This window comes from Helicoverpa zea, chromosome 30 (genome assembly GCF_022581195.2).
Source record: "Helicoverpa zea isolate HzStark_Cry1AcR chromosome 30, ilHelZeax1.1, whole genome shotgun sequence".
Taxonomy (NCBI): Eukaryota; Metazoa; Arthropoda; class Insecta; order Lepidoptera; family Noctuidae; genus Helicoverpa; species Helicoverpa zea.
Genome location: NC_061481.1, coordinates 3757957 through 3772865, shown reverse-complemented (window position 1 = coordinate 3772865; position 14909 = coordinate 3757957). Strand labels below are relative to the sequence as shown.

The 14909-nt window shown below is 38.2% G+C and overlaps 1 protein-coding gene across 2 annotated transcripts in view; it reads left to right on the top strand.

Moving 5' to 3' along the window:
• LOC124644576 (cyclin G) overlaps positions 1-14909 on the top strand; it is a 39808-nt gene that overhangs the window by 20967 nt on the left and 3932 nt on the right. For both annotated transcript variants that reach the window (XM_047184042.1, XM_047184043.1), the window contains exons 2-10: positions 5905-6018; positions 7236-7442; positions 9322-9437; positions 9955-10082; positions 10518-10690; positions 11377-11479; positions 11949-12049; positions 13770-13898; positions 14495-14583. In XM_047184042.1, the coding sequence (XP_047039998.1) occupies positions 7275-7442; positions 9322-9437; positions 9955-10082; positions 10518-10690; positions 11377-11479; positions 11949-12049; positions 13770-13898; positions 14495-14583 (1007 nt within the window). In that variant the 5' untranslated portion in view covers positions 5905-6018; positions 7236-7274. The remainder of the gene's footprint in view (positions 1-5904; positions 6019-7235; positions 7443-9321; positions 9438-9954; positions 10083-10517; positions 10691-11376; positions 11480-11948; positions 12050-13769; positions 13899-14494; positions 14584-14909) is intronic.

Here is a 14909-nt window from a genome sequence, read left to right as displayed (position 1 = left end):
AGGTACTTAATGGTAGTTAATATCTCTGCTGAAATATCTGGTTTACAAAATAGAAAAATTACAAAATAGGTACTCTATGGTAGTTAATATCTCTGCTGAAATCTCTGGTAGCTAGCCACAAGAGTGATGTTTAACAAAACTATCTCAATGCTACATAATATTTACGCAACCCGTTTCGCAATAGTTGTTTGTCTTATAAATAGTTTGTTTTCAAACAGTCTATCTCTGCCTGTGGGCGAATGCCCGGTCAAAGTTAATGAGAATCTTCTTAGAAAAGTCTACTTTTAGATTGTGCACTGAGAATCTCGATGGTATGTCTAAATTCTCTAGCCTTGTAAAGTGCAGTTACGGCTATAAAACATGGTTGAGTACTGGAATTGCAATGAAAAAGGGTGAGGCATTAGTCAGAATTACACATGTCAGATAAAAATGCCTCTGAAGTCGGCCATTTGTGTCAACTTCAGTAGCAAAGTTATTTGATGAGGCTATACGAGTTTGACAATGAAGTAAGACGAGAAGGTCATTTGATGGTTCGTTTTCACACTCGGAATGGATAGCATAGTCATATTATAAGGTTCTTAGATATTGGTATGTTTTCTTTTGGACACAATTAAATATTCTAAAACAACGTGTCTTCAAAATAAACTTACCATGAACATCGTTCTATGTAACACTATATAGATAGGAATTGACACGTAAAGATATTCGCCAAACGTGATAGTCAGCAGTAAGACATACAACTCTGCTTATCTTTTCCACGCGTTTAGATATGTAAATTATATTGTTTGCACAAATAAAATGACGTTAGAAAATATGTTATTTATTAGATATATCGTATGATAACTGAACTTGGTAGGATAGTGTTCGCTAAAGTCAACCCACCCAAAACAAAAATGTGAAAGACTGCCAAGTTCGATAAAATGGGAATACTTCGCCTATAAAAGAAGTGAGATCTGAATAAGTACCAAGTTCCATACACATACCTTAGTTAAAAATAGTTCCTTTTTCATGATGTTACTTGGCAAGTTTTCACACACCTTGTTATAAACCTACTAAACGCAATGAATCAAGTATTTAATTTTCTATTGAAACTTGCCAAGTAACATCATTAAAAAGGAACTATTTTTAACTAAGGTATGTGTATGGAACTTGGTACTTATTCAGATCTCACTTCTTTTATAGGCGAAGTATTCCCATTTTATCGAACTTGGCAGTCTTTCACATTTTTGTTTTGGGTGGGATTTCATTTATTTTTGTAAGGTTGTTTATTTTATTGTTTTCTTATTATTAAGTTTTGAATATGCACTATGCTTCTTACAAAGAAATAAACTAGATTAACTAAATGTACTAGATTTACCAACAGACTGACATGACATGTTATCATATATTATGTTCGTGGATCAAAGTTACACATTCATTATTTTCGAAAGTGACTCATACTTGGCCGTTTTCAGATTTTTACTTTACTTTGACTAAATACAAACCTTTGTAACGAATTTCAGATCGGTACGACCATTCGAAGATATATTATATAAATATAGATAAATTTAGTTCGTTTTAGTTCCTTAGGGGTATAAACACCTTCATTATTTTGAAACCGACTCACACTTGGCCATTTTCAGATTTTTCCCTTTACCTTGACATAAAGACCTACCTCCATGCCAAATTTCAAGTCAATACGACCATTCGAAGATATATTATATAAATATAGATAAATTTAGTTCGTTTTAGTTCCTTAGGGGTATAAACACCTTCATTATTTTGAAACCGACTCACACTTGGCCATTTTCAGATTTTTCCCTTTACCTTGACATAAAGACCTACCTCCATGCCAAATTTCAAGTCAATACGACCATTGGAAGTGGTCTAGGTTTTTGATGAGTGAGTCAGTCAGTCAGTCAGTCAGTCAGTCAGTCAGTCAGTCAGTGAGTGTATAGTAAAAATAGCGATTTTCTGACGTCAATATCTCAAGACCTATAATAGGTATATTAATGAAATTTTGTATTTTAGATAAGTGAGGGGGTCTCAACAGATACTAGAAATTTGATATGCGTAAATAAAATAGATTTTGAGTTATAGGGGGGTCGAATTTGGCCCGAAATGGTTCGTGTAATATAACCCACGGCCGGTGTGTCGCTTTTTTTGCTCGAACTTGGCGGACACACTGCCGTGTGTCTAGATATCGGTCTGGGAGGAATGTCTTGGTGAAGGGTATGAAGCAGTGCCAGGGTCCTGAAAACGACGTTGAAGATAGAGAAAAGAAGAAAAGTTAGGATTAAATTCCGACCACTCGCGGCTCATGGCTCATACATACCCCTCCCGCGCCTTCGTCACCCTCTGGTATCTCTTTTTTTTTAACGACGTCAAAAATCATCAAACGACCCCTCCCGCTGTGGGTTAGCAGCGGTGAGGGAGTGTCAGACTCTTACTGACTGAAAACCGTCGTGTTCCGTCGTAGGCCTTTTATGTACCAGGGCCGCGGTAACTCTTTCGAACAATCCCGCAGCCCACCCTCTGGTATCTAAAAGTGGTTTCTGCGCAGCGTTTCGCGCAATGTTTCATGACGACAAGAAGTGTGGCTAGAACTTGTAACTGTGTTGAGCAGGTCAGATAGACAGTCGCTCCATGTAAAACACTGGTACTCAGCTGCGTCCGGTTAGACTGGAAGCCGACCCCAACATAGTTGGGAAAAGGATCGGCAGATGATGGGGACATGTGTACCTATTCAATGTCAAACAAGTTAATAAAGGATCATAATAAATTTTCAGAATATCAACAAAAACAGCTGATTAATGTTTTCGTTGCAATAACATTTTTTATTTAAAAAACAGCAACAAAGGACTGATAAAGAAGTACATAATGATGACGAATTGCATTTTGCATAGCACGTATTTTCACTTGGCAAGTACTTAACGTAGTTTGGTTAGGTACTCTTTTACCCGACTGCCAAGAAGAGTTAGTTAGCAACAGGTCCTTAGTTCAGCCAATCGTGCGTATTAAAAAGGAGTGGGCCTGAAGTTCTTATATTTACCTGATATTTAACGAAATATGGATGTCACTTCAATGTAGCGCAAGACATGTCCGTCCATATAACAGTCCTGTTTATATTAAGTTTCTCTAAATATTGGCGCAATAACACTGCGAAATTCAACATCAAACATTATTTATGATAATGAGTCAAACAGTGATTTTAGTATGAAAGTGAGTCTATCTACGTCACGGCGGTTGGCCAGGCTCGGGTCAACGCCCTCGGGATGTGAACTAGCTACCTCGATCTACTTGATAATTTTGCACAGAGAACGGGTTGACGGAAATCAATGCGACCTCTTTTGAGGGTAGAAATTGAATTTTATATTTTTTTTGTGCTGTTTGAATTCAGAATTTTAGAACAGTTATGATGATTTGCCTTTCAAAATGATTGAAACGTTATTTTAAATTAAAATGTTTTGAAATTAATAAAATTAAATATCTTGCTGTTAGTTTAGCGACAAAAATAAATAAATTAAAACACATAAATAATACTTTCAAGCATCACTAAAATAAAAAGTGAAAATATACCACGTAACTTTTTTTTCTTAATCTCTGGCACCACAATTTCAACTAACCTCTTTGCATAAAATAACGTGTTAAAATAACGTTAACGCTTAGTAAACAGTTGAAAACCGTTATTTTCTTTTTTTAATTAGTAATGCTAATTTGAGTTCGTAACTAGGCTGTTTATGTTTCATTATTAAGTTACGTGATTAATTTGCATTTAATTTGTGACATCTGTGGTTAGGAATTTTTGTTTTTATTGTTTGTTTGAGCGGGAAACCTGACCTGCGAAAAATATATTTTTTTATTTATTTTCACGAAGTTTTTAAGTGACTTATAATATTAAGTTCTAGATTTTTGTTGAATAGTACAATTTCGTTGCTAATGGTGAGTCAAATATTTCTTGAATTTAATTCGTAATTATTTCATGGATGGATCGCCTGAAAGATGACATAAATAGGAAGGGAGTGAGTGTCAGTATGACGAGTGACAGGGGAAAATGGAAGAGAATGACTTATTGCGCCGATCCGAAATAAAATTGGGAACAGGGCAGGAGGAAGAAGAATTTGTAATTATTTAGGGTGGGTTGCACCATCTAACTATGTAGAATGATAACCAAACTAAAACTGACGTCTAAATGGCTGGTCATCGTTAATATTTAAAACTAAAACCAACAAAATAAAATATCAAGCTATATTTCAATCGATTCCGCATATTAATGCAAGCATCAACATTAGTTCAAAGTTCACTTTACAAACACCTCACTTATCATTCACGTATTGTTTTTGACATTTGTTTATCTGTAAAACACAATCTATCAATTACGTAAAACGGAACGACTTTTGCGCGTTAGGTTTTAAATGATTTCTTAACTTAAATTAGTACTTTATCTTTAACTGATTAGGAAACTGTCAGTCATGTAGATAAATAAAAGAATTTAGATAGTCTAATGAGTGTCTAACTAGATTATTATGTAATACATAGTAGATTTTCATCTAAATATTGCACTTAATGTAGTTTCTCCCGCGTCTCGAGGGAACTACTTCCCTTAGTGTCATAAAAAGTAGCCTATGTCCTGTCTGTCTTATGTACAAAACTTATATCGTTTCAGTATTTTTGGCGTGAAAGCACGACAGACGGAGTTAGTCCTCATTTTTAACATGAGATAGTCATGATGACTGCATGAAATAAGACCTCTTTAGTGTTATTTACTTTTAAAAAGAATAAAAATATCTTTGTTGACTGCCTGTTATCTATGACGTCACGCGGAAGCTTCGGTTATAGTCATAATATTATCCGCATCGCTAGAACACGACAGGTTGTATTACTCAGCAACTATATTGATTATATTAACGTATTTTCAAGTACATGTCTACAAAAAGTGCGTAGGTTCAGGTGCTACTTAGAAAAAAACTTCCTCGACGCTTGAACTGGTATTTATAATGCAAAAAATTATTAACATATTTTATGAACTGTCAAATCCTTGCATAAGACACTGGTTGACTTCAAAAAAGGTTGTACATAGTTGATATTTTTAAGTACCTATTTCAAAGGTTCATATATCATACCAACCCATATGCCATATTCATTGTACAAATTTTACAGGTAACTTATAAAGATTCTCTACTGCTATTTGCAAATTATTCCCTGTCAAGAAGCCCGTGTCGCTTGCTGCGATCGAACTGTCAAAAGTTCACGTAAAAATAGTACAAAGGGTTTTACCAGGAGGTTTTAACCCAGTGTGTACTAGGGCTAAGGGATAGACCGTGGCTTTTAACTGTGTTTTTTTAAACGCTTGTCTTGCGTCTCGCTTAGAGCGCATAGATTCGGCCTACAACAGTGCTCAACCACTGCTGTAGCGTATCTGACCTGTTTGAGAGGCGCAGTGGCGGCTGGGCAATTGTTTTTCAACAAAACATTGCTCCCGGTAGCCTTCTTGAGCTTTTGCTCTTGAATCTCCCCAGATCCTTAAAACAAATCCTTTAATTCCTCTAGAAATCCTCAAAAAGTTCCTATTGAGATTAATCAGTATTTGCAGTATTTTCTAGTTTGAATCTCTCGACTATAATCAAGTACGAATTATTTATCAATTAATTTATTGAAAACAATAAAAGGAAAAATCCACTGTAGATCTCTGATATTTGTTTAAAAAGAATCTACACTACCCAATCTTAGTCTTCGTTTACATTGACGACTTAATCTCAGGTCCTTAGCATCAATACATTGATCTTACCTTTGCAATTTCACGTATCAGTAAAGCCATTTACCTCATCCAAAGATCTTCTCTTTCCTTCTATCCTTCCACCCTGTATCATCGCTCAGCGGCCTACCCAGGCTGCAGTGCGTTGACCGCGCTCTCTCTTGTGTCAGGCACTAGGGCCCTCGCGCCCGGTCGCTCAAATCTTCGGGAAGTCGAGCTGTGGGCGGATCGGTGCGGGCATATACAACGACAAGAAGCCGCTGATTGCTCCTGCACGAGCTTAGGTAAGGATCTATTGTGTTTTTTTTTTTTTATATAGGTTACTTAGAAATACTGAAATGTTACTTAACTTTAAGGCTTAAGCGTCCGCCATACGAATCGCAAAGTTTCTGTAAAAGGAAAAGTTGGATAGACCCAACGAAGGAGTGTTGAATGGCAAAGTTATCCGAAGTAAGCCAAAGTGCCTCTCACTCCATCTATTCACCTAATCTCAGCCTAACTCTGCGTTCTGCAAGTACTTTGGCGGACACTTTTCTTTCTCAACTCTTGTCTTTCTGTCTGAACAATTAACGTACGTGATGCAGAGATTATGTACAGTGACATTTGCGAAGCACTTAAAATTAAGTGACGTTTCAGTATCCGGCCAATACCTTGGTCAGGATTTTATTAAAGTGTCAGAGTTTTTGAAATCCACCTATCATCTATAGTAAAGAAAATTCTTAGGTTCGACAATATGTTACGTGTGATGAGAAAGTAGAATTAGATGACTCGTGTTGGAATGTCTTAAATCATTCAAATTAACGTTAAAGAAGATATCGGTAGATTAAAATCGTGACTGTTATATTTGTCATCAATAAAATTTTCATAGCCTCACAAATTAATAATGACGCATATTCTAAACAGAGAGATTCATCTCTAAATAGTAAGACTAGTTCAGACTTGAATGAATTCCGGAATAGACGCCGCTTTCCCCAGGCGCATAGCTAAAACTTCAAATCAAATTCTTTCACTACATGTGTATTTGGTATTCACAAAGCCAATTTTCTGCAGTCATCACTTCTATCATAAATGCATTGTGAAGTGTGTAAAGGAGATATTTCTGTCTAAGACGAAGAATAATTTATAGATTCATACCGATATATGTAGATACCACTTTCTCAAGTGAATGAATAACTTCAATCAAATCTTTCACAATAGAATGCATGGTGTTACCACACCTCTGCCACAAAATCAAGTAGGGTATAGTTATCGGCACGAATCTTGAGCGCTGACCTTCATTTGCGCAGAAGTGATTTATAGCAAAGAACCAATTTCGAGTGACGGCTATGACGCCTCACTTCATACCACAAAAGGGACCCAATAAATTACTTCTGCGCAGGTGAAGGTCAGCGCTCAATATTCGTGCCGATGATTATAAACAAGAAATTATTGTATAGATTCTCTCCAACAATTACTACCGAGGAACATTCCAGAAAGACCCTAATAATTTTTGTTTCTGTAGGTGCCGATTCACCCTCAACTCGCGCCAATAATCCCGATAATGTTGAGATCGGGCGCGGGGCACCCGGATGCTGGCCAGTCGGAGGCGTCCACTTCGCGGCAGCGCTCGCCCGAGGAAGAGGCGCAGCGACTGTACGCGACACTCAATGAGTACCTGCTTTTGGAGCATAAGACGCAGCCGAAGCTGTGTTTGCCGGCTGAATCTGAGGTAAGTCATCAACAGTTATGTTTTACTGTTACTGTTTCAGCCTTTTTATCGTCCCACTGCTGGGCTGCGGCCTCCTCTCACAAGGGGAAGGATTGAGCATTAATCACCACGCTTGCTCAATGCGGGTTGGTGATTTCAGAATTTATAGTCCAGGTTTCCTCAAGATGTTTTCCTTCACCTTTTTATCAGCCATTGGTGTCCAAGATATACTTGAAAGTACATACAAACTTAGAAAAGTTGCATTGGTACTTGCCTGACCTGGAATTGAACCCTCATACTCGAGAGGTTGGTTCTTTACCCACTAGGCTACCAAGACTTATGTTAAACACAGTTATGTTTTAACCTCCCTAAACTGAAGGTCTCGGGGGTCAGTGAACATCTTTAGAAGTCGATACGGGTAGTCACAACCCAGTAAGTCTCACAACCAGTCTTATCAACGGTATTGGGTTGCCCGGGTAACTGGGCTGCGAAGGTCGGATAGGCAGTTGCTCCATGTAGAACTCTGGTACTCAACTCAACTTTTGAAGCCGATTTTATTTTTTGTTTAATGTTTTTTTTTTATACATAATTTGCAACATTGCCACAGTTTCTCCCCTTAACCCATATAATTAACACTAAACACAAATAAACACTATTATAAAAGTCCACAACTTACACGCGAAGTACACGTGCGTTCGCCTCTATTGGTCAAGGCCGTGGGGTTCCATTAAGGCATACGATTTTATCTCGACGCTCCGATACACGCACCAAATACGTTACGTCATTGCTATATGGTTGTTGGACCACCTGAAGATTTTCCGGTGTGGTGTCATCATTTACATCATAGTTGAAGTCATTCATTTATTTTGTATGTGTGATACATAAAATGAACGTATCATAATATTACATATAAAAAAAAACTAGTACTCAGCTACATCCGGCTGGTCTGAAAGCCCAACATAGTTGGGAAATAGCTAAGCATATGATGACCTCAAAAGGAAAAAAAATGTAACCCTAATAATATCACTTTTTAACGGACTTCAAAAGAGGGGGTTCTCAGTTTGGCCTGTATTACGTAGTGCGCGATTATCGGGAGCAGTTTTTGATGCGATTTTCAGCATAGTATTTGTAAGACATGAGAGAAAATTTAAAGAATATTATTGAAGTATTTATTTTGTAAAGCTTTTTTATTAATTTCAAAGCATTTCTTACGCAAGTACACATACATATAAAAACACTATGTTTAGCAATGTGTTGACGAATTAACATGTTGTGAAGGTCCAATAAGATGCTTTGTATGGAGGTCAGAACTCAACTATGTTTGTGTTGTTAACGCTAAACATTACTGTTTTACCTTAAGAAAACTAGTTTTTACCAGTTCAGTCTTAATTAGAAAAGAAATCATTAGCAAATTGTCCTGCGACTGGTCAGTCGTGTCGGATTGTCGTCCCATCGCGCTATGAGAGTGAAGGAATAGTGAGTGCACCTGTGTCCAAGCAAATGTGCGTGCACTAATATGTCCTGCTAAGCTGACTCATCTCCTTGTATGAGAATAGCCCTCTGTTTTGTAGGTCTGGCCGCGATTATATTGAGGTCAACTTCAAATCTGACCAGATGCAGCTGAGTACCAGCGTTTTTCACCAGAGCAATACCCATATCCAACATGTATCTATGTACCTATATAAAAACGAATGCCACTTTTCGTTGAAATTTTATCAAGAACGTCACCTATCCAAACCAAATATTCAGGTTTTGTTTGTATTCAGAAAATGGTTTATGTGAAGTTTGCACAAAATTGGTCGAGGGGTTCTTCATACGTAGCGATGTATGTAACGGGTCACTAGTATCTATATATTATCATGTGTTACATACTCATTCATATTGTAACATTCGTCAACAGAATGGTGAAGTGACGACGGGAGCTCGCGACGGCGCGGCGCACGTGCTGCGCTGCCTCAAGGTGTGGTTCGATCTGCCCGCCGACGTGCTCATCACTGCCATCAACTTGTTCGACAGGTGAGGAGACTTCCAACTAAATTATCATATCATTATTTTTACCGTGTAGAACATGGGCTTTCCCCAATAAGCGCAAACTATCCGGGTCTTGGGTAGACCGCATCCCGCATCGCACATTCAAATAATAGGTCCGCAGAGCAGCAAGGAATCGATAACAAATACAACAAATAGCGCTTTATATATGAAGCAACTATTGCTGTAACAACTGGCTCTTTACATACTATCAAATAGGATTGTGGCCTTACAGCACCTTTTCCTAACAGAAACCTTGCAAAAAGTTGTTAGATACCTCAACCAAAGTTGCGCCGTGTGCGAAGCGTTCTTTAACGAGGTTGTTTAATTTCCTATTATTTCCTAAAAGGTTCAACCCCTATTTTTGCCGATAACCATAAAAGTATTTTGGGTTTTACAATAGGTCCCATGAGGATCTTGCTGGTGGGATCTTGTGGAATGACATAGACTGTTCGAAAGTTCTAGAAGACATGTACTAACAAAATTCTCTACTGCTCTTGTCCAGGTTCCTGACAAAGATGAAGGTGCGTCCGTGCCACGTGCCGTGCATCACGGTGTCGTGTATGAACATCGCGCTCGAGCAGTACGCCGCAGACACTAACACTAAGCGCAGCATCTCTGTTGAGGAGTTGGGTGAGTACCATGCACTGTCACTGTCACTATAGACAGTTTGTTGACAAAGATGAAGGTGCGTCCCCACTTCTTCCGAGCCATAACACTTTAAAAGGGTGGCGATTTTGGGGATTCCTATGTAATTTTTAACACAAAAGTAGTGGCTATTTTATTTTAGTCGGTCCTGCGCCTGATCTCTTTCCGGTCGTGTCGAATTGCCGTCCCATCGGGTTATGTGAGTGAAGGAATAGGGAGTGCATCTGTATCTGCGCAAATGCTCGTGAACTAAAATATGTCCTGCGCAGTTGGCTGATCTCCTTAAATGAGAACAGCCGCCGTGGCTGATATCGGCCGTGGACGCCATTATTATCATTATTAGGGCACTTTCAATAAACGATTTTGACTGTGTCAATTTTTCCATGACAAGTTCCTAACATTACAATGTAATTGTTTCAGTATCAATCTCTCAGTCAGCATGCACAGCAGGCGACGTCACCCGCATGTCGCGAGTTATCGTGGATAAGCTGTCTCTAGTGGGTGGCTGCCGAGCTCATACGGCGCTCGACTGGCTGCGACTGCTGCGGGCCATGCTCACCTTCCATGCTGGCACTCTGCCTGTCGTCTGCCAGGTAAACACCTCATCATCACCTCCCGAGCCTTTCTCCCAACTTTGGGCCACTGGCGTCCACACGAGCAGTTCGTTCGTTACAGCCTTTTTATCGTCCCACTGCTGGGCTGCGGCCTCCTCTCACACGGAGAAGGATTGAGCGTTAGTCACTACACTTGCTCAATGCGGGTTGGTGATTTCAGACATCTTCTCAACAATTCTTAAGATAAGATAAGACAGATTCTCAAGATGTTTTCCTTCACCTTTTTATCAGCCATTGGTGTCCAAGATATACTTAGAATGTACATACAAACTTAGAAAAGTTGCATTGGTACTTGCCTGACCTGGTTGGTTCTTTACCCGCTAGACCACCGTCACTTCTAGATACAGCTAATATATAAGTACCAGTGCTTTACAAGGAGCGATTGCCTGTCTGATCTCATCAACCCAGTTACACACTCACACACAGTTACAACGACTGCCAAAGATGTTCAAATGACTACTGGAACCCTCCAATTTACCCTTCCGAAACATGGTGTAACTCTTGACAATATGGTCACCCAACCACGGACCATTGCCTGACCTGCCTGCAATTTTGGCATCTCCTCTCATCTTTCCTTACTCCATGATTATGTTATTGACATCATAACCAACTATATAAAAGTTAAAGAGAATAAATATCTAACATATAATATAATTTGTGAACAGGAAGATGAGTTAGTCCAGTTGCTGGAGATAGTGAGCTGCGACGCGGCCTGCGCCAACGTGCGAACTAGCGAGCTCGCACTAGTGCTGCTGTATTATAAACTAGGTGAGCATTACTTTTTACCTTTATTTGATCATTTATGTACATAGTTACACACATTTAGAAAACAGACAGAAAAATATGCGACAAAATGTTCGGTTACAAAACTAAAGCAAATTAACATGAAAATTAAAGATACTGGCACAAAAAGAAGTGGTTGTCGATCTGAACAGATACTCTTTACCAATAAAGCTGAAGAGTTTAGTTGCTTGTTCAATATACTAATTTAAGGAACTAGAAAAATAATTATAGCTTACTTTTTATATAGATGCTAATGCTCCCAATGTTTCATTAATTTCCATTTATGTTTTTCACGAAACCAAATAAGCAACTTGCTTGATGAGATTTCACTCAATTTCTTATCCGCCTTTTCCCCTGATTTATTTAACTTAAACTCTAATTTAATGTCATTTTGAACGCCCATATGTGATGAAATATACCATGTACTAACATTCCACAATGTTTGTCTGCACAGAGCAACAGCTAGCGGAGTGGTCGGTGGCGGCGACGGACGCGATCCCCGAGCACGCGTACTATCTCTACGACTTCGCCCGGCAGATACAGCTGCACTGCCATGTAAGTTTATTATTATTTAACTATAATATAAAACATAAGCCTTTTTAGTGCAAGCTTGTGTTTTTTAAGGATCTTTTGTATATCATCAAAATTGCTTAAAGTAGTCAGTAACTTTATAGCAATTAACCACTTGTATGCCGCTAATTATAGAACAATAGGAAATCAATTGTGTCTCGCGGCATACAACGGGTTAAATGTCGTACACTGTACCTGTATCTTTTCTCTCACAAACACATAGTAATGAAGATACAACAATTATTGACATAAATGATTGAATTTTGTGCTACGTCATATTAAACAACAAATTTTAGGTAGACGTGACGTCACGAAGCCCCATTCTCATTCTTTGTTGCGTTATAATCTTAGTAAATATTTATTACGCCTATTTTACACTTGTCTAAAAAAATTGTGGCTGCAAAATGAACCATATGTCAACGTCATAATTTGTCATTTTTTTAGACAAGGCTTAAACTGACGTTTAAAAGTTTTTGTGGTAAGACGGTCTATGTTTAGTTACAATAAAAAAATACGTCTTCAATATCTTTTGCCAATCTAAAATGTGGACTAATTATACTTCGGCCGTTCAGAGAATGCGTTCCTGACACCTATCAGTTAGTCACGACTAGTGATGGGCACAACATAACACTGAGTTCGTTACCGTTCCTTCAAAATGAACCGCCGCATTATTTTAAGATTATTTTCGTTTTAAATTGGCGGAATCATTTGTTTTATATTTTAGTTATTTAAGTGGAAACCAAAAAAAGGTAATATTCATATAATAAAATTGTTTTATTTATTCTTTGTTACAAGTACATTGAATTGAATGTGCGAACAGAATATTAATCAGACTCCGATTTGCTTGAGGAGGTGGTGTCTTCATCATCATCTTCGCCTACATGTATAATTATATTATTATCAATAACAGAATCAATCCTGATATCTCGGTCTAACAAAAGCCGGGTAATCAAATAAAAACAGATCGAAAACACTTGAAAAACGTGGTCTATGCGCACGAAACGACAACGGACGACTGTTTTAGCGTCACAAAATGGCGGCCCATAACGCCATTTGGGGTTACCATTTTTAATCTAAGTATAAAAATGCGGTTTGGTCATAGTTTTATTTTTATATTTCATAAACGTTATAATTAAGTCTTATAGTCCATTATTTTCCAATTCTTAAAAAGAAAATCAAAACGTATTATTTTATATTATAACTGTATAAGAACAGATTACGATACTTGCCTGTTATTTTTAGCACAGCACTACAAAATATAAACCGCTGACATAACCTTGTAATAGCGCAGTATAGATTTAGAAAAATATTGTTTACCAAGTTATTTGACACTCAGTTTGGCACAAAATTATAACATTCATTGATTATTGATATAATAATGTTGTTTTAATGCTCCTCAATTGTTAAAACGGTAAACAACCAGCAAAAATATTTTTATCGTAACTGCAACGCCATTGCAAAGTTACGTCGTCAGTTCAATCGCGACGTGTCAGGAACGCATTCTCTGAATGGCCGAACTATAGTATCACTATTAACCTTCGTCGTCACACATACTTATTCTTGTGATGCAAAACAACCGAACGTTGCCACTTCGACGTCTCGACACATTTACCCTTTTACCATTTACTATTGCGAAAACTATCCTTTTCTTTTTTTTAATATGATATTACTATATGTGATATTAATACCTACCATTGTCCCACAGATGTGCGACACGACATTAGCGGCGGCGCGGGCCCGCGTGCGGCACGCGGCGGCGCGCTACGAGCGCTGCGAGGCGCGCCGGGACCAGCGCCAGCGCCTCGTGTGGAGGCTGTCCGAGAGGACGCTCAAGGTAAGCTGTGCATGTGGACAAAGATGAAAAAAGTATCGTTTGAATCGGTTGGGAAATGCGGGAGATATGAGCGAGGAAAAATAACATCAAAATTGATAGCATTCTCCTTTTTAAGAAGTCAGTTAAAAAACCAGCTAAAGCATATACAAGATAGCGTCAACAGTAAGAAAAATAAAAAACAAAAAACTACCGTTGCGTTGTACTTGAGTGCAAAAGTCAGCGCTCAACATAAGTACAATATACTTAATATTCTGTCTACAGTACTGAGGTTGGCTGGAAGCTGACTCCAACATAGTTGTCTAGCCTTTTCCAACTATGTTCAAGCGAGCTTAAAGTCCAAGGTAACACAGCTGAGTATCAGTGTTTTACAAGAAGCGACTGCCTATCGAACTTCCTCAACCCAGTTACTTGAGCAACCTAATACCCTAGGTAAAACTGGCAATCAGACTTTCTAGCTTTAGACTGTAACAACTGCAAATATTTTGGTGTGCATAAAAAAACGAGATTATCTTCTCCATACCTCGATAATAAGCTATAAAGTTTCTTACATATATATTTAATTAACAAATTAATCATATAACTATTTTGTTACCCAGGTACTACGTCCTACGGACCGTCTGCGGGAAGTGCTACCGACCATCGAGGAACAACATCTAGCCGTCGACTCCACGCCCACCAGGAACAGGTACATAAACCATCTAATTATATGTAGAACTGGCTATTTCTGGTTTCACCCGCATCCGGGCGTAATTTCTTACCGGGATAAAATATAGCATATATTTCTCGGGGATAGTCTAGCTTCCTAGTAGTGATTTTTTTTATTATTTTAGGGTACTAACAAGCACAGTTTTCTATTTAAGTGTTGATATAAATACATATTAGTGTTGACTTGTTGACCTCCATTGTTCCACCTCTGTCCCAATGGAACTACTTACTTTCTGCACTTGGATAAAATGTAGCCTATGTCCTTTCTCATGCTCATACCAAAAGACATACATAGTTATTTTCATA